At 47.8% G+C, this 17,185-nt stretch overlaps 1 protein-coding gene across 7 annotated transcripts in view; it reads left to right on the top strand.

Moving 5' to 3' along the window:
• RAPGEF1 (Rap guanine nucleotide exchange factor 1) overlaps positions 1-17,185 on the top strand; it is a 90,469-nt gene that overhangs the window by 64,526 nt on the left and 8,758 nt on the right. For 3 of the 7 annotated variants that reach the window (XM_076355451.1, XM_076355448.1, XM_076355452.1), the window contains 6 exons: positions 6,935-7,216; positions 8,599-8,691; positions 10,337-10,425; positions 11,768-11,879; positions 13,529-13,604; positions 16,821-16,909. In XM_076355451.1, the coding sequence (XP_076211566.1) occupies positions 6,935-7,216; positions 8,599-8,691; positions 10,337-10,425; positions 11,768-11,879; positions 13,529-13,604; positions 16,821-16,909 (741 nt within the window). The remainder of the gene's footprint in view (positions 1-6,934; positions 7,217-8,598; positions 8,692-10,336; positions 10,426-11,767; positions 11,880-13,528; positions 13,605-16,820; positions 16,910-17,185) is intronic. The other 4 variants (XM_076355454.1, XM_076355453.1, XM_076355455.1 and 1 more) reach the window with 3 other exon arrangements.

Here is a 17,185-nt window from a genome sequence, read left to right as displayed (position 1 = left end):
GGTGGACAGCAGGAGTCAATCCCAGAGGGAAGACCTGGCCCTGTACCCATCTGTTCACGTGCAGGCAGCAGGAAAGCCAAGCCTACACTATGTTTTGCACGTTAGCCCATTAGCTCTGTGCTCCAGGTGAAGGACTAGTGCCTTACTACTGATTTACGGCTCTTAAAAAGACTGTTTTCAGACAGTGTTTTGAAGCAAAGAAGAGGTGAAGTTGTTCAGAACATCTTTACTCTTTTAATTTTTAATGTATGAATTTCTTTTCTAGATCCCTGACTTTTTTCTTTCCAATCAGCACTGCAGACGCTGCTGCAGTCCAGAAGCCACCACTGGTCTGTCAACCCACTAATAGCGCTTTTCCTTTCTTTGCAGGAAATTGTGTCAGAGGTAATAGCTTTTACTGGATAGAGGCAGATCTTGAGCAACTGGATCAAACCTCATAGGTTTGGCAAGTTGAGCGTGTTTTTTAACCGAGTCTGATTCGTGTCTGGCCTCTGTGCCAGCAAGGGTCGTGTTTGTAGCGTGGGCTGATATTTTTAAGCAACTGCAGCATTGTATTCCCCATCCCATGCACAGCTACGCCATTAAATCCCACATCAGGGGGACAACTGGATTGTACTGTCAAGAGTCATTTTAGGGATTCCCATCTCTTTTGGAAGTACTTTCTGTTGCTAAATAGTGGGAAAGGAGGGATGCAATAAGAAATCATCCTCCTTGGTAATTGTTGGCAGTAGTTTTTCTCTAGCTGATCACCTCCCTCCCTTCTTGTGAAGACAGAGATACTGTCCTTTGGTTTATTAACTCCTTGTGCTGTTTGACTGGAAATGGGTGGGCAGGCATCCAGACAGCAGGAATCGAATTTGAAATCTCGTTACTTCCTGGCAGGTGGGGAACTCCGCACTGACAGAGGAAATCAGTCCGGTGACAAGCTCTACTGCTGTCCATCCACATATTTTCCACCAAAGATGGCAGAAAGTCTTGCATTCAGTTACAGCTAGGAAGCTTTTCCTCGCTGAAACAAAGAACACAGTTGTTTCTCCAGGGCATGTGCATGCCATTAGTGGAAATTTGGCTGCATCCTCCACTATGGAGAAATAACTTGCCTTTCTCAAAATGCCGTTTTTTCTTATGTTTTCTTTTTAATTAAGAAACTTTTCCAGTAATTTTCCAGAATCCAAATTGGCTGTTGGATTCCAGCAGAAGGCGCAAGCGATTTCCTTATGAAAGCTCCAGTTCAGCGTTTCTGTTCTCACTTGTTCCCACCGTTCTTGAGCAAATTGAGCAAGCGCACAGAAAATTCACAGCAACTGTTTTTCTTTCTTGTGTGTGTGCTAACGTATGTTCAGGAAAAGGAGGGTCGGGTAAGTGTTTAAAGACGCACAGAATGCAGACATGTGCTTCGCATGTTTTCCCCGCCTCACTCCTGTTCGTGTAGCTCACTTCCAGTCTGCAACACACGCCGCAGCTCTGGCCCTCAGCAGAGACTGAGCTGTTTTGATTCATATGGTGGTCCGATGGTGGGAGCCACAATCAAACCGGGACTGGGAGATCACAGTGTGTGAGTTCGTTTCTGTCCTAAGCAGGGTTTGGCTCCTTAGTTTGGAGCAGAAGGAAGAGGAAAAAAAGATTTGCATCCATTTAACCAGCTGCTGAGGTCTAGGTATTGTTTTCCCTTTCCTGTTTAGCGTTCTTTCTGTGTTTGTGTTCTTTTCCACTGCCCATGGCAGGCCTGGACGGTGGTATTAATAGTGCTCTTGCATGCTGGCATCACTGAATCCTGCTTCTGAGAACTACTTCCTGCGGTGGTTTATACATTTTTCTTGCAGTTGGAGCACTACCTGTCTCTGTGCAGGTCTCTCTAAACAGTCCCCTGTTGACTTCACAGGTCACACGTCTTTTGTGTGACTGACTTTTTAGGAGTCTTGTCTTTGTCTCCAGGCTCTGCCTTTTAAAGATCTGCTTGCTAGATACGGTGGTATAGTCTACAAGCTAAACAAGAGTTGACGCTGTAGGTGGGATCAGATTGAATTCTCCTGATAGTTTCAAAAAAGAGATGCAGGATAGCATGGCTAATAAATCTTACAAATGTTTTCTTCCTCCCCTGCCCTCTTATTTGTTTTGTTGCAAAGATGTACAAGAATCCCTCTCACTTAAGGAGAAGTTTGGATTTTGTGTTTTCTCGTGCAGAAGCTGGGAGACCCTTTCCCAAGGGAACAGCAATCCCCATCCATCCATCTGCTCTGCTAACCATCGCTAAAAACAGGGAGGTCAGCTGTGCAGCCAGGTCAGAGGCTTTGCTGAGAAACATTCAAGCGTGAGGAGTTGCTGCCTTTCCTGTGGCAGTGCTTGAAGCCATTCTGTTGGCAGCTTGTGTTTCCAGCCATTCATTGTAGGAGCATTTCCTTCCTCATTAGCAAAAGTACCTGGAAGCCCAGCATTGTGTCATGAGATAGGAAGTCTTTTCCAATAGTTGTCTATGCAATTATATTCTTAGGGTGTAGCAGTTTTGTACAACACCCAGTATTTTGTGAACATAATTCTCTACTGTTAGAATTTGGGCATCCAGCTCTGGCACGTTGCCCACGTCGCTCTCTTAATAGCATTAGCAGAGGAGATCTAAAAGATTGATCCTTTCCTCTGATAGCTTCATGTTTTGGAAGTTTGATGCTCTATCTGATCTGGGAGCGTCTGGCAGGATTGCAGATTAATTTGGCAGAAGTAGTCCGTAGGGTAATTGAGAAGGCTGTGCTTAAAAGGTAAAGATTGTGTCTGCTGATGCTGCAGATGCTCTGACAGCCATATAATTGAATTCAGCTTTGAATTTAGGATGGAGACTGCTGTTACTCGCAACCGGTGACTCCCCGTGCATAAACACTCTGTCTCCCTGTTACTTGTGGCCAGCCATGCGTAGTGAATGTAGAGGAGCGTCACTCTTGAAATAAGTTTTCTATTAGAGTGCTTATCTCCTGCCATCTAATCCAAATAAACGGTCGTAATGTCATTGACCTTTGGGACATCCTGGAACACTGCTGCTAATGATGGAAAGCTGTTCTAAAATATTGACCGTTGCAAAAAATCAAAGGCAGCGAAGTGAAAACGTTGAAAGACGCCATCTCTGGAAGACCTCTGTGTGTCGCGGTGTGTGGTAAACATTCAGGTCCGGGCACGTTAGCTTCCTGCTGTTCCCCGAAGACAAGATTGCTGCGAGCTCAAAGCACGCTTTGTGGAAGTACTTCCCCAGTGGCAGATAGGTTGGTTTTGGGGTTTTTTTTTAAATCCACTTTACTGGTGAGAGATCTCTCTCCTCTCCCTGTGTTGGCTGTTTGCCGTTGCAGGTCAGGATCGCTCGTGCTGGGTGACCATCTTCTGGTCCTGTGGTGGGAGCCTGGCAGCATGGCCGGAGTTTGGATAGAGGAAAGCATCCTTTCTCAAAGGATCCGGTTGCACCTTGCTTTCTAGCTTTCCCAGAGATTGTTTTGAAGTACTTCACTTAAAGCAAAGCCATGGAGTAGGAGGTTGTGTCAGTACAGCCATAACCCAGGCCTTACTGACCCTGCAAGAAACCTCTAAGCAGCAGATTAAAACAAGCACTGATTTGTTTCCAAGATAAACCGTTGCCTGTGATTTCTTGGGAGGAGGACTAGAGGATGACTAGTTTGCTTGTGACAGTTCTGTTGAATGGACTGTCCCCTCCCAAAAAAAGTATGTCTTTTAAAGGATGACAGGGCTTCCAAGAGATGTACAACACCCAAACCCCGTGGAAGCTGTTGCCGCAATTCCTGCTGCAGCTGCTGGCTGGGCTGGGCTGGGTTGGACTGGGGAGCAGCAGGAATGGGTGCCGTGTGGACATCATCTCCACCGCAGGGTGTTTTTTTTTCCCCTTTAAAAGTATGCTTCATTCTTGGCTCTTGTCCCAGCATGGCTGCATAGCTGGAATTCCAGAGCTGCTTGCAGGCTCCGGAGGAAGGAGGGGGCTCCCTGGCTCGCTTTCTACAAGATGCGACTTTACAACAAGACTGGAAGTCGAGAGCAGCCTGGCTAATTAATGCCAGCACACCAAAGGCTTCTCTGCACTGTTCCCTTTGTTAACAGCATGCTGAGAGCATGTCTTGCGTCGTTAAATGATTGTTCACGGATCACATAATGAAGATTAATGCATTTTCCTGGGTACCTGGGCCTTAAACCGGCATTTTCAACACATCTCATGCCAAGATATTGTTTTGGAAAGTGTATTGATGAGGCTGAGGAGAGATGAATGTATAGCGATTGTCAGTAGTAACGTATCCAAATTCAAACTTTTAAAATTTATGCAATGTTATGTTATATTTAGGTCTAAATTGCCTTTGAATTGGGATTAATGTTTCTGAAACTATGTAAGGCAGAAGCTGTGCAAATTCTCCTGCCCCAGAAGCAGTAATTCATCTCCCCGAGCTGCTAGCTCAGCCTGCAGGCAGTGTACCGGGCAGCGTCTCAGCTGCTGAGACTCCCAGCCGGCGTTTGGCCTGAACTAACCCTGCCAGCACCATCACGCAGCGTGAGAGCTTCGCAGGGTGCTGCCTGTCCCAGAGTGACTTGATTGAGGACAGTAATTTCCTTTCACTCATGCCCTGCGTGAGCTCCACTGCCGCTTTGCAAAAACCTGGCTTTTTCTCTGGGTTCAGCAGGTCAGAGACAAAAACCCCTCGGGACTCCTCGGTGGAAGATGTCCCATCAACTACAAAGTGAAGGACAGCATATGCCGCCTGTCTCGTGTGGGTGCAGGAAGCCCAGCTCTCGGGGAGCTGGCACATAGGTTCTGTTTGAGCGAATTATTTCCTTTACTGGAGCAGAGGATCTCGTTATCGGGGCAGCAGTTTGTTGAGTGCCTTCTTGAGCCATTGCAGCAGTGGTTGGTGGGAGTACACGTTCTCCATCCGCTTTGCTCCTCTTCTTTTTTTTTGGGTCTAGCCTGGGATTTGGGGCGATAGTTGGCATATTAGTGCTGGTGAGATCATGAAATACCAGGGAGACGGGGCAGGCATAATGAATCTGCTGAGCCAAGATGATGTCATGAGCCTGGCGTCTTACGAGGGATTTAGTGTTTTGTGCCATGCAAGTGAAAATGAATAAATGTAGAGCATTTATCCAGGCAGAAAGTAAATACAGAGATTAGACTTGTCATTGTTACTGAGGCAGCACCAAAAGCTGACAGTGTCCCTGGAGCCAGGGCTGCTCATCCGGAAAGAAACAGGCAGGAAGAGAGAGGAGCCTGTCCCAGGGCCAGTCTCCTTTTAGCCACAGGCATGTGGTAGGGATTTGCATTTTAATTATTTTTCAGTAGTCTTTTAAGCTCTTTCCAAAGCATCTCCCTCTGCTCTTCTGTATTATGGCCTGCAATTTGTTTTGGGCCCCGAGAATACACCCAGAGCACTGCCGGACTCGGAGGGCAACCACTCGAGGATTAAGGTGGTGGAAGGTAAAGTCTAGCCATTGACCTTTACGTTTCCTTTCCTTTGTAGTGGAAAAGCTTTTTTGCCCAGGCTTCTGGCCGGAGGCTGTTCTCAGTTTAGATTTTTAAGCTCACATCTTTCCTAGGTAGAAAAAAAAATACCACTGCTGAACTGGATGCTGCCGCCGCGGCTCAGGTGACAGAGTAAGCTTTGCTTTTTATCACCCGCTCAACTCTCCTGAGAAAATGTAGCCTGAATTCTCCGATTCATGCCTTTTGTTTCCCCTTCTCCTTTTTACATCACAGCGGTGTCACTTTTCAGCCTGGTTTGAGCAAGTTGTGTCTGTGCTTCTTGAGAGCTCTGTAATGCAGCAGCCTTCTGCACCAGATCTCTCAGACAGGCAACCGCCACGGCTTCATTTCAGCGTGGGTTTTTTTGGACGATGTGATTCTTCCTTCGGTCCACTTGGCTACGACACAGATCTCGCTAGTGGTTGAGCTCTACAGGTTTTAAAATAAACTCCTCTCCAGCAGGTTTAGCATTATTGTCCTTTTTTTTTTTTTTTTTGATGGGTGTCAGCTTTGTTTTGGACTTACCCTGATGGCAAATCTTACTAGTACCAGATGTTACAAGACAGAGGGTTGCTCTTGTTTTTCTTGGCACAATATATTCCCACTGCACCCTGTTTAATATTATCTGAACAGTAATCTGATGATTAGGAGAGAGAGTGAAATAAAGCTTTACGCAGATGATCTCTTTTCATCTCTTCAGCTGACTCTTCGAGGCACTGCATTAAAGGATTGGTTTGATAAGGAATTCATCGCTCCTGAGGGCAATTACCATTTTTGCTCCCTATGTTTCTTGAACGGGAAGGAGTAGCAGTGTAACTTTGAAGACAGTATCCAGCCACTCCTCCCTGGGAGCTGTGTGTTCTGGAACAGACTTGACACAGTAGCTGTTAAATTACAGGGCTGGAGCAAACGGCATCTCAAATTTGGATCCTGTGGAAAATCCCAGAAAAGCAATAAGCACTCGGAGTACTTTTCTTTATCTAGATATTTCCAGCATGCTCACAGCTGTGGTTTCTGTATGCCTCCGCATCCTTTCATCCACTCAAGGGATTTTCAAGCTGCACTTTGTCATTAACAGTACTGAGATATCCAGGCTTTCTCCCTCCCTAGCGAAGGCTGGATACTTGCAAGTAAATACCCTGATGCCCGCTTTCCCTCTGTGAGATGAGCAGCCCGGCTGCTGTTTGTGCAAGAACATGCCTCTCCGTGAAAAAACTGGCTGACGTGTCCCAGGTAGCAATTCCTGCTCTAAGGTGTGGGTGATAAAATAGCGCTGCCTCTGTTCGGGTTCGCCTCTTGACAGAGAGGTGCCTGTGTTAGAAATGCCTTGTGCTGTCACTGCTACGCTACTGCCGATCTAATTACTTTTTCTTTTGTCTGTCTCTTTCCTTTCCCCGTCTTCCGTGTTTTTGTGTTGTATGTCTCTGTGTCCTGCAGTACAAATCTGTGTTTAGGTCCTACTCCCAGGACTTTGTGCCTCACAACCAAGTCTCCATACCTCCTTTCCTCTCTTCTACCTCCTCCTCCTGCTCCACCCCACCTTTTCTGCCCGTCCATCCATCCCAGAGCTCTGACCTAGCGGTGCCTGCCGCAGCCAGCCAGTCACCCAGCACTGTGGATGTGCCAAACTCCTCTTCTCAGGAGAGCAGCTTTAACGGGAATGCTCCTGTCTGCCTTCCTTCTGAAACTTCTTTCACTGATTCTCTCCAGACGCCTTCGGTGAGACTATCCAAAGAGATAATGCACCTTAACACAAGGCTGGGTTTATTTGGTTTGTTTTTTTAAAGAAAATGTCTCTTGTATTAATACATGCATAATGTGATCTGGTTTCCAAACATGCGTGTGAAGTGCAGAGAGGTAATTTCATATAAAAACGCTGGCAAAATTAACAACCTCAGCAGGTGTGAGAAAATGTTAGCACATATGTAGGAAACATAAAATGTCAAATGCTGGGGAAGGGGAGAGGAGAAGGTGCTGTAGCTTCCTGCAATTGTAATACAAAGCTGTGGCAGGTAAAAGGGTGCTTTGCGAGGTTGGTTGTTTCTAAACGCGGGCTCCTAACAGTGGTTTGCATCCTGCAGTGGCTGCCGTGGCAGGATTTGGTGATTGCTGCCCTGCTGCCTCCTAAGTCACTGGCGAGCCCCCGGGAGCGGTGGGTGCACTCCGGCTCTGTCTCTCCTGTGCATAAACCTGTTGCTCTCTCCAGGCTCCTGCTCTTTCCATTTACCAGCAACCCTAGCTGTGCACTTGGTGGCAGTGCACGCTGGTGCAAAGCATCGCGTGTTGGTGAAGTTAGACTAACGCAGTTCCCACACTGATACGGCAGTATCAGTATTTAGGGTCCCAGATGAGTTTTGCAGATCGCTTGGCAGGTTTGTGCATCACAGCTACTTTTTTAAAAACCTCGTCTTCAAGGCAGTTCCTCTTTTGTTTGCTGCAAAGCCTAGCATTGATGGGATTAGAGCTGTCAGCACAGTGCACGGTAGCGCTGCCTCTTCACAAAGTTTGGAAGAGGGACACAGATTGCAGAATAAACGATCAGGTTTTCACGCTTTGGACCTGACCTTGCTGTTGCATCTTCCTTGCATTACGTCCTTGTTACAGCCCAGAAGCCCTCGAATTTGGTTTAGTTGGGCATGATGGCTCTAGTCTGTGCTTGTAGCATAGTTTGGGAGACACATTTGATACCCTCTGGGCTGCAGGGCTGATCTGTGTTCAGCAGCAGGACTACAGCTTGGGTAGGACAAGCGCTTGTGAGTCAAGCTCTGAATGCTCAGCTTCCGTAACCTTGAAATCTGCACGTGCATATTGCACCTTCACAGTCTCACCTGGAGTCCATGGCAGCTCTTGCAAAGCATTGCCTGCTGCTGTCCTGCTCAGGGCCTTCGGGATAGTCCTCAAGAACCAGAAAATAATTACCTCCAGGAAGGTACAGCCTCGGTGGCCGGTGTTGGCCGCTGAGCGGGAGGAAGGGCTCCCAGTTAGGTGACAGCAGCCGCCAAGAGCGCTTCTCCTCCCAGCCCCTGGGCACATTAACTCACTAATATCAAGTGCTGGCGGGGGGCACCATCACGTATTTCCTTTCATCCTGTCTCTCTTAGAGCGAAAACGCCAGTGAGGAGGCTGGTGAGGGTGAATACGTCAATCTGTATTCCTCTGGCCAGAGCAACGGGGAACTCCCTCGCTCTGAAGGAGTAAGTAACCTGGAGAGGGCTGGACACCGGGAAGGGGCTGCCTGGTGCATGCTGAGTTCACGCTGGGGCTGACGCGCTTGGCACCGGCCTCTTCTGCACACCGTGGAGCTCCTGTGTCCGTCCTGCTGCCCTGGCTCCCTTGCTGGCAGTCCCTCTGCTTGCCCACTCCTGGCTTGCAGGCTTGGGTGGTCTCCAGGTCTGGGTGGAGAGCAGGCGATGCTTTCGGGGTCGCGGTGAGCCCCGGCAGGAGGTAGGGACGGCTTTTCCTGCCACGCTGTTTCATTTGTGCTTCGCTGTCTGTTTGGAGCTGCTTGCGTGAGGTTCCCTTCCAGAAAGCTGCACCCTGACCAGCGCCGTCCTGGGGCCGTGTCTATTCTTGTAACTGCTTTGGCTTCCCTTTTTTAATACAGAAAGCCTTGTGCTCTAAATTTTTTTTTTCCTTCACTATTTGGACATGAAGTAAGTGATTGATTTAGCATTGTAATCGCACGCTGTTTCTTCCTTTACTCAAGACTCGTATCTTAGATATTTCCTAGAGGAGACAGGGTGTTTTCCATTGCAGGGAGGTACCGTCTTCCTGTTGGGTCATAGGAAACAGCGGCAGAGGTCTGTGGCGGTCTTTTTGCCTGCCCTCATCTTGGAAGGCACATCTCCTGCAGGATGTCTCTGAGACCTTTATCCATGCTGGTGTTAAATATGCCAAGAGATAGTGCTCCCATCACTTCCCTTCAAGAGACATCTAGGCAGGCCCATCCTTTCGGGCAGCTGCAAGCTGGTTCTCTCAACTTTGAAGCAAAAGGCTTTACAGATATAGTCTGGAAAAATTCTGCAGACACCGAGAAACCTAAACTCACCAGTGCGTTTTCCAGGCCGAATAGACAACGTGTAGGTGGTTTCAGTCCAGTCTGTTCAGTAGGTTGAATTTCCAAGTTTCAGTCTGCGTGATATTAAATAATTCTGAACTCCAACACTGTTAGATTAATATTCTCATTTGCTGTTCATGGGTATTCTTCTCCTTAATAAATGGCTAATTTAAAATGCTGTATCTTTGCTTTGAGTTCTCTACCTGCTGTTCCATGCCGCGGGTTCAGAGGGTTCTGCTTTTTTGCATTAGCCTCATTTCCACAGCCGTGAATTATGAAGTGGAAACATTGCATCATTGCGTAACCTCTTCTGGTGGGAGAGAAGGGAGGTAGGAACAGCAGCGTGCAGCCACCCCCTAAGACAGGCTGGTTTTGGGGGCTGTGACTAGGAGGGGAACTGAAACTGGAGAGTTTAGAGCTGGCTGTGTCCGTTTTGATTAAAGCAGAGGGCAAGTGTATTTCAACAGGGCTGGAGGACAAAAAGAAGTCATGAGAGGGTTAAAATCCAAGACAACAGCTGACTTGTGTTGTAACTTTCAGCATCATTTCACAATGTTAAAAGCAAACAGTACTAATTACGCTAGTCTCCAGAGATGGTCCCAAATTTCCTGTCTAATTAACTTCGGTGTTTTCCTGGCATTTGGCATTAGCTTGCATCAATCTTTAACCACTCTGTAGGAATTTACAGTAAAGGGCCATTTAGAGGCAGTCAGACTGTAAATGCAAGACTAGCTGTGGTGTAGTACCCCACGTAATAACAAAAACCTTCCTTCTCTTCACAGGAATCTCCCTCCGTCAAAGACGGCCACTCCAAAGACTCCACTTCGAACAGCAGTGCCATGGGGAAGGAAGGCAAAGATGGTGCTGAAAGGTGAGCCTGACTCCCCTGGTACCTCTGCTTCCCGGCCTTGAAGGGTACAGAGTCTCACCAGCATCCCGTTAGCCCTGCCCTCTACCAAACCGTCCTTGGGGCTGCCTGTTCTGCCCTCGACCTTCTTGATGTTCTCTAAACTTTAAGCCCGCTTTTTTTTGCACAACTGGTGAGTGGTGGGATCCTGCTGAACAAGGAGGATCCCGGCGAGATGTCGTTACTTAACTCAGGGACCCTGTAGGGGTTAATGCAGCCTGTGTTAGCCAACCTAAAAGTCCATCTAATTGGCAGTCCTGTCATTGACACTGGCTGCTCCCTCCTGCTTCCAGGGAAACATGCAAAAAAAAGTCTGTATCGCTGTTGGGAAATAGTCTTCCAGAGGGGAATTTCTTCCTAACCCTGCTAGTTAGAGGCTGGCTGAGGCCCCGAAGCAGGAGGCTTTATATCCCTTCTAATGCTCTTAGCTATCATTTGTCTATGTAAATGAAGAGGTGCAGGCTGTAACAGATGGGCTTCAGGAGGAGCGGAGTGAGTGCTTCCCTGCTGCTTGAGATTGCTCTTCAATTGCATTTCTAAAGCAAAAATACAGAACGGCATTGTTTTGTGTGTGACAGTCAACTTCCCTCCCCCATTTTCCTGCAGTTGGTTTGAGGGTTTTAATCCCTGCAGTGAAGGAGACAATGCAAAAGTGCTCTGCAAAGCTCACTATCTGCTGAAAATACACTGGTGCATGGGATTTTGGCCTGCGCTGGGGAAAGCTACAAAGAACGTGTGCTTTTTTTTTTTAGGAATACAGGCACAGAGAGCATGTGTCCAGGCAGAAGAGTACCAGCCTTTCGGGGTAGGAATACTAGAGTTGTGGATGTACACCAAAAAAGTGGTCAGAGCTTTCTGCTCTATCTTCCTGCAAAAAGAGAGCCTGTCATCTCCCCTTGTAGCAGCACAATGGGTCATGAGCTGACTAAGATATATGCGTGTAGAGCATGCTCAGTCTCTATACATTTAAGGAAGGGCTTAGATTTGTGTGCACTAAAAATTTGGTGGATTAAGGAGAGATGGAAGTGTGTACTTATGCAGGGCATAGTAAAATCCTGTCTGCCAGAAATGCAGGCAGACAAGTGTTCAGGTCCTAAAGGTTCATCTTTCTCTTTTTCAAGAGATGCACAAAGCAACAGAATTAGAGCTAGACGTTTGGATTTGTTTGTAAAAGATTTACCTCCAGACTGTCTGTGTACTTACTGTATTTTAATGAAGGTTTGTACACTGAGAGCTCAGGTGGACCCAACATCTCTTCCCCTGGATGGGCAATGACATTGATGGGTATTTGCCTCTTTTTTTACAGGCAGCAGCAGTCACCAGATGCTTTGGAATCGTCACAGTTGGAGGAAGAGGTAGATGAGCTATCCCTTATCGACCACAGTGAAATTATGGCTAGGTTAACACTGAAGCAAGAGGTAGGTGCATTCAGGGTTTGCTTTCATACTCTTTGGTTTATGCTGTGTTGAAATCTGATTCTCTGTGTGCACAAGCAAGGCATCAGCTTTTATTTGATAGGAAAAACTAGGTTGCAGCAGAAGTGGTATGCAGCTTTATGTGTGCAGGCTGTTGTGAAAGTATGAGATGCTGGTACAGGCAGGGAGCATCGGCAATGAATGAGGGTTTAACAAAATGTGAGATGTCTCTCTAAAAAGAAGCATCTCTTGTGCCCTTTTCCCAGTCTGCTCCTTCCCACCTCTTCAGCCTGCGACAGTCTGAAATGAAGCACCTGAGACCCTGAGCACAATAAATCCAGGTGCAGGTTTATGGTGTTGGCCTTCCAGTCTGACGGCAGGTTTAGCAGATTTCCCAAGCAGGACGTTATATTACAGATGTGGAAGAGCAGCCAAAGTAACTGTTTCTGTATTTGAGAAATGGCTTTGTTTCTAGCCTTAGGTGCACGCCCAGACAGCTTTGCTCACTATGCTCTTGAACCAAGCTGTCTTTGACTTGCAGCTTGAGGGAATATGCAGGCTTTTGAAGCTTTCAGACTGTCAGGGGGCTAGCCTGAAAAACCAAGAGAATGTAGCATTTACTGGCACTTAAGGAGTGTTCTTTGGTCAGCTGAGATGTGCAGGAGAGAGGGAGAAGCTATTACTCATTCCTTAAGTAGTATTTCATGAGTCTTGCCAGAGGGTCACCTGAAAAATTCACATCTTAGACATAGCTGCTTCATGGCTGTAATCCATATTTTTTTCAGTGTTTTGCATATTGAAATGACAAAGACATTACCAAGGGAAGCCAGGCACGACTCCAGTCTCCTCTGCAGGAATATTTCCTTTAAAAAATTAAAAATCAGTGGTGTCTGAATATTTGGGACTAGCAGATATGTGTCAACCCTTAACTTCTTCTTTTTCTGTCTTTTCTTTATGGTCTACATGTTTGAAACGGTATAGACCTGCCACTGCAAGCCATTTCCTGCAGCGTGGGAACCACTGGCTGAGTGATAGATCAGTTTTGCATATTTTTAATTGTGAATTGCAGTAGCTAGAAGAAAGATGTTTTTAGAGAGTGGTAAGGCAGGGGTCAAGCAGTTAGCAGGGCTGTTTTCTGCTCCCGGTTATTGGATCGCTTCAGTTGACCTCCAGCCAACTAGTTCCAGATTAGGGAATTAACTTGCTAGGTTTTCATGTTCCAGGAGCATGCAAGTTGAATGCATGACCTCTCACCCCACAGCCGCTGTGGTACATGATCCCACTCTTTGAGACAGTTCACACAGTGTTACTGCTCTGTTAATGGTCTTCTGGGAGCGTTTGGGAGTCTGGGACATTTCTGTTCATTCTTCTGTGGACAGAAGGTTCAGCTTTCACTGAGCTTCGCAGCCTGGCCTTAAGGAGTCAGAGACCCCAAGTGAGGATCAGCCCAGATCCTCATCTGGGACACCAAATGCTTTATTCAAATTCCAGGATTAGCCCCGTGCTGAAGACCCATGTCCCAGCTTGCGCTGCGAGCAGTGCCAGGAACATTGCGTACTCTGCCAGTTGTTGCCGAGTTTGAACCCCAGAGATGATAAACCAGGCCGAAGGGAGCTTGGACCAAGCCTAACGTGTTTCTGTTCTCATTGCAGGGAGATGATGGGCCAGATGTTCGTGGTGGATCAGGAGACATTTTGTTAGTGCATGCAACAGAGACCGACAGGAAAGGTACAGTGGATCCACCAAAACAGAGCTGAGGAGCGCAGCCTGGCATGGCCTTTTGCTGCTTGTCTTCTGCGTCTCTGTAGCGTGCACAGTCGCAGTGTGACTTCCCAGTCAAGCAGCTGGGCCAGGGTGGAGAGGACTGCGTTCGTGATCCTCAGAGTTGCGGGGGGGATTGTGCTTATCTTTGGTGAAACAGAGGTAAGCTGGCTAAGAACCTGTTTGTTCCATTTAGCAGCAGGGATGGTTTTAACTCCTCATAGCCCTTGCCCAGATCTGGAAGGTGAGGAGCACCAGTGGTGTTGGTGACAGTGCTGTGTTGGTGTCTCCATGCCTGCCTTCTCCAAGTGCAGGTGTGACTGATCCTGTTTTCAGAGGTGCTCCTTGCCCTTTGAACTTCAGGGCAGTGGTAATGTAGGAGTTGCTGGAGTGACTGTTGCGTCGAAGTAGGAGAGGAGGGACATTGTTTTGGGTCTAACGCAGTACCCGTGGGCATTGGGCAAGCTGTTCAGGTGCTGGTCTGCTGACACCCCTTATTTTCAACTTACCATCTCACTTCCTAGTCCCACTCTGTTCTGCTTGCATGCTGGTAGCCAGCCCAGACCGATTCAGAGAGGGAATCCACAGTACAAGAAGGGAGATGTGGGGAAGGAGAAGGGGCGTTAGCAACCCTTGCTATAGATTTGTTAAAACCTCACTTTATCTCTCCAAACCCAGTCACCACCCACAGGAAGCAGCTCCTTTCCAAGACCTGTGGCAAAGACAGCCTTTGCAATGTTTCCAGAGAGTGATTTTGAACCTGCCAAACGCATTTGTGCTGACGGCCTTAACCAGAATTGATCTCCTCATCTCCTGAGATGCAAGGCAAAACGCACTAACCCGCTGAACCACTCAGCGCTCGTATTTTAGAGGTTTGATAGTCAAAGGGGAAATATCTCTCATGTGCATTTTTAAATGGCAGGGTTTTTACTGTAGCATAAGGTGTTTGCAATTACTTACCAGCACCATTCAGCTAGCAAGAAAATCCTTCCCCTGACAGCTATGTTTCCCTGTTTACATCGGGCATTGAATCCAGGCAGAAAGGACCAAAGTTAGGAACATACTAGAGAGAAGGAGGCAATTGGTTGCGCCGAGGCTAGATATGTATATTTTTCTAAAAATAGTCTAAATGAAATGGTGGAAATACCCCTTATAAAAATGCTGAAACTGGAATAGAGAAGCTCTGATGTACTCCTGCTGTTCTCCGGAACACACATCACATTGGAAGAACTTCGCTACTGTTTCTGTTGAAAGACAGCTAGTTGGTAAAGGGATGTGTGCTTGACCTCCAGTTCATGAATGGGGAGCTCTGAGGGTGCTGCAGGCAGTGAGGTGAAAGCTGTGGAGAACCTCTCAAGACTAGGAAAAACTAGAGCAGGATTTTAAATGCACAGAGGTGCGGACGGGGAGAGCGGCTGGGTGGAGGGAGCTCTGCACGGCACGTTTCTCAGAATAGTCACAGAGCTTAGCCTCGCAGGCTCTGCCAAGCCCCTGAGCTGAATGGAGCGCGGAGGAATTTGTACTATGCTAACCCAGTGTTTGGGTGACTGAGAGGGTTAATGAATTAAGCTTACAATGAGAAGAATTCAGGGCTTGTAAATCAATCAGCCAAACGGCACAGAGGGGTATAGTTAAGAGGCTTTCCTTTAAAGATGAATTTCTTGGCAGCTTCAAGTGCCAGAGGAGACCAGCTGTATTACCTCACGTTGCCTTTTGGGCAGATGGGAACCCAGAATAAATGTAACTCCACGCCCTGTTGCATGATGCTTCTTGTCCATTTGAGTTTTCTAAAAGAGCTAAATGGAATAAGGGATAAAGAGAGACTTGAGGTCTTTAGGAATAAAATCCACGGTCCGTGTGGCTCACAGCCACACGCTCTTGCTGTGAGTGCAGGATTACAGCTGGACGAGGCCTAGGGCTCACCCCTGACATGACCACCCAGCCTCCGGCTTTAGAGCTTATATCAGATTGTCTTTAACCAAAAGGCAGCAGCGCTCTCTGATTTAAGAGCAGGAGGAAGCGGCATCTCTGTCAGGCTCCTGCCAAGAGAAACGCCGCAGGTAGAGAGGCACAACTAACACACCGTGCCCTGCTCTTTCCCACCCTCCACGCGCAACGGATGGATGTTACAGCACATGGGTGTGGGGTGATCCCTGTCCTGGCTGAAACAAGCTTTACATGTACAGCCTAGCCTGGGCAGGCAGGGCAGAAGCTTTTTCTCCCCGTCTGCGCTGACAAAGCTCTGCCAGCGGTTGCAGTGGGCCGGGCAGGGGCAGTGTGCCATCCCACTGCACAGGCTGCCTGCAGTGCTGTGTGGTTTTATACCGGGGCTTATAAGTTTCCATTTTGACCGCTGCTGTCCACAGTGACCAAGCCTTGCCTGGGACTGCGAGTGTACTGCAGCCTTGACCTGAAATCTTCTTTCCCATTTGCGGTTCCTGTTTTTTTCCAATTCCCTCCTTTGTGCCCATGATGATGGCCAAAGTCTTTGCAATTCTGGGGCCTGTAGCACCCACTGCTGCAGAATAATAAACAAAAGCTGTCTGCGTGCACCGGGTCAGAGTCTGTGTTGTGGCAGGGTCATGGTCATGGTAGCATCAGTTTTTGCAGTGCAATTTACTCTTCTTTTGGCTGAAAATAATCTTATATTTACACTGTCCTGGGGCAGATTTCCTGGAACGTAGCAAGGGCAGAGCATCTGCAGCACCGTATCATCACGTTGAAACATGTCTGTTCCTGATCAGGGGGAAGAGTGACCAAGTCTTTCTGCAGGGCTCTGTGCTGCCTAAGCAGTAAAGACAGAGAACAGGCACCCACTTCTCACCATCAGATCTTCTCTTTAAAGTATCCCCGAGGTCTAAACCACGTTTTTCCTTGACCCATTATTGAAAGTTCCTGTCCCACAAACAGGTGTTTTTCACTGACCGCTTTGGTGGTCGCATAAGCGAAGCAGCAAGCCCGAGTGCTGCGAACGGGAGCCAGGCCAGTGGGGACAGGGCAGTTTCACTGTGGCTCTTGTGCCGTAGGGTCCATCTGCTGGTAACAAACAACAGCACAGCGTTTAAGTCCATTCGTGTCAAAATGTGTCCATGTCCTCTTCCTGTAAGACTGGATTCAACCTTACAAGAAGCTTCCTTTTTCTGAAAGCAGGGTTGACTGAGGCTTTCTTGTCTTTCTCTGTAGATCTGGTGCTGTACTGTGAAGCCTTTCTGACTACATACAGGACATTTATTACCCCTGAAGAGCTCATCAAGAAGCTGCAGTACAGATATCCTTTTGCATGAGTGGCGGTTCACCCCCACCAGGAATCGGAGCCGAGCAGTCATTGTGGAGGGAGTTGGTGGCAAGTTGTTTGGTCAAAAGCCTGCTGACAGCGTGGTCGGTAATGTGCTTGCCCTGGAGGTGTCCCACGCAGGACTCTCTTCACCTCTGCACACTGCAAACGGGAAATGCTGCTGGGCAGGTCCAGGCAGGGTGGAGTACCGGACCTGAGAGTAGTCTCCTGAAGGCCCTGGCAGGGGAGAAGAGCAGTTCAGATTTTCTGTACA

The sequence above is a fragment of the Aptenodytes patagonicus genome, chromosome 18, assembly GCF_965638725.1.
Source record: "Aptenodytes patagonicus chromosome 18, bAptPat1.pri.cur, whole genome shotgun sequence".
NCBI classification, from domain to species: Eukaryota; Metazoa; Chordata; class Aves; order Sphenisciformes; family Spheniscidae; genus Aptenodytes; species Aptenodytes patagonicus.
The sequence above is the reverse complement of the archived record's forward strand: the minus strand, read 5'-3'. Positions and strand labels throughout refer to the sequence as shown.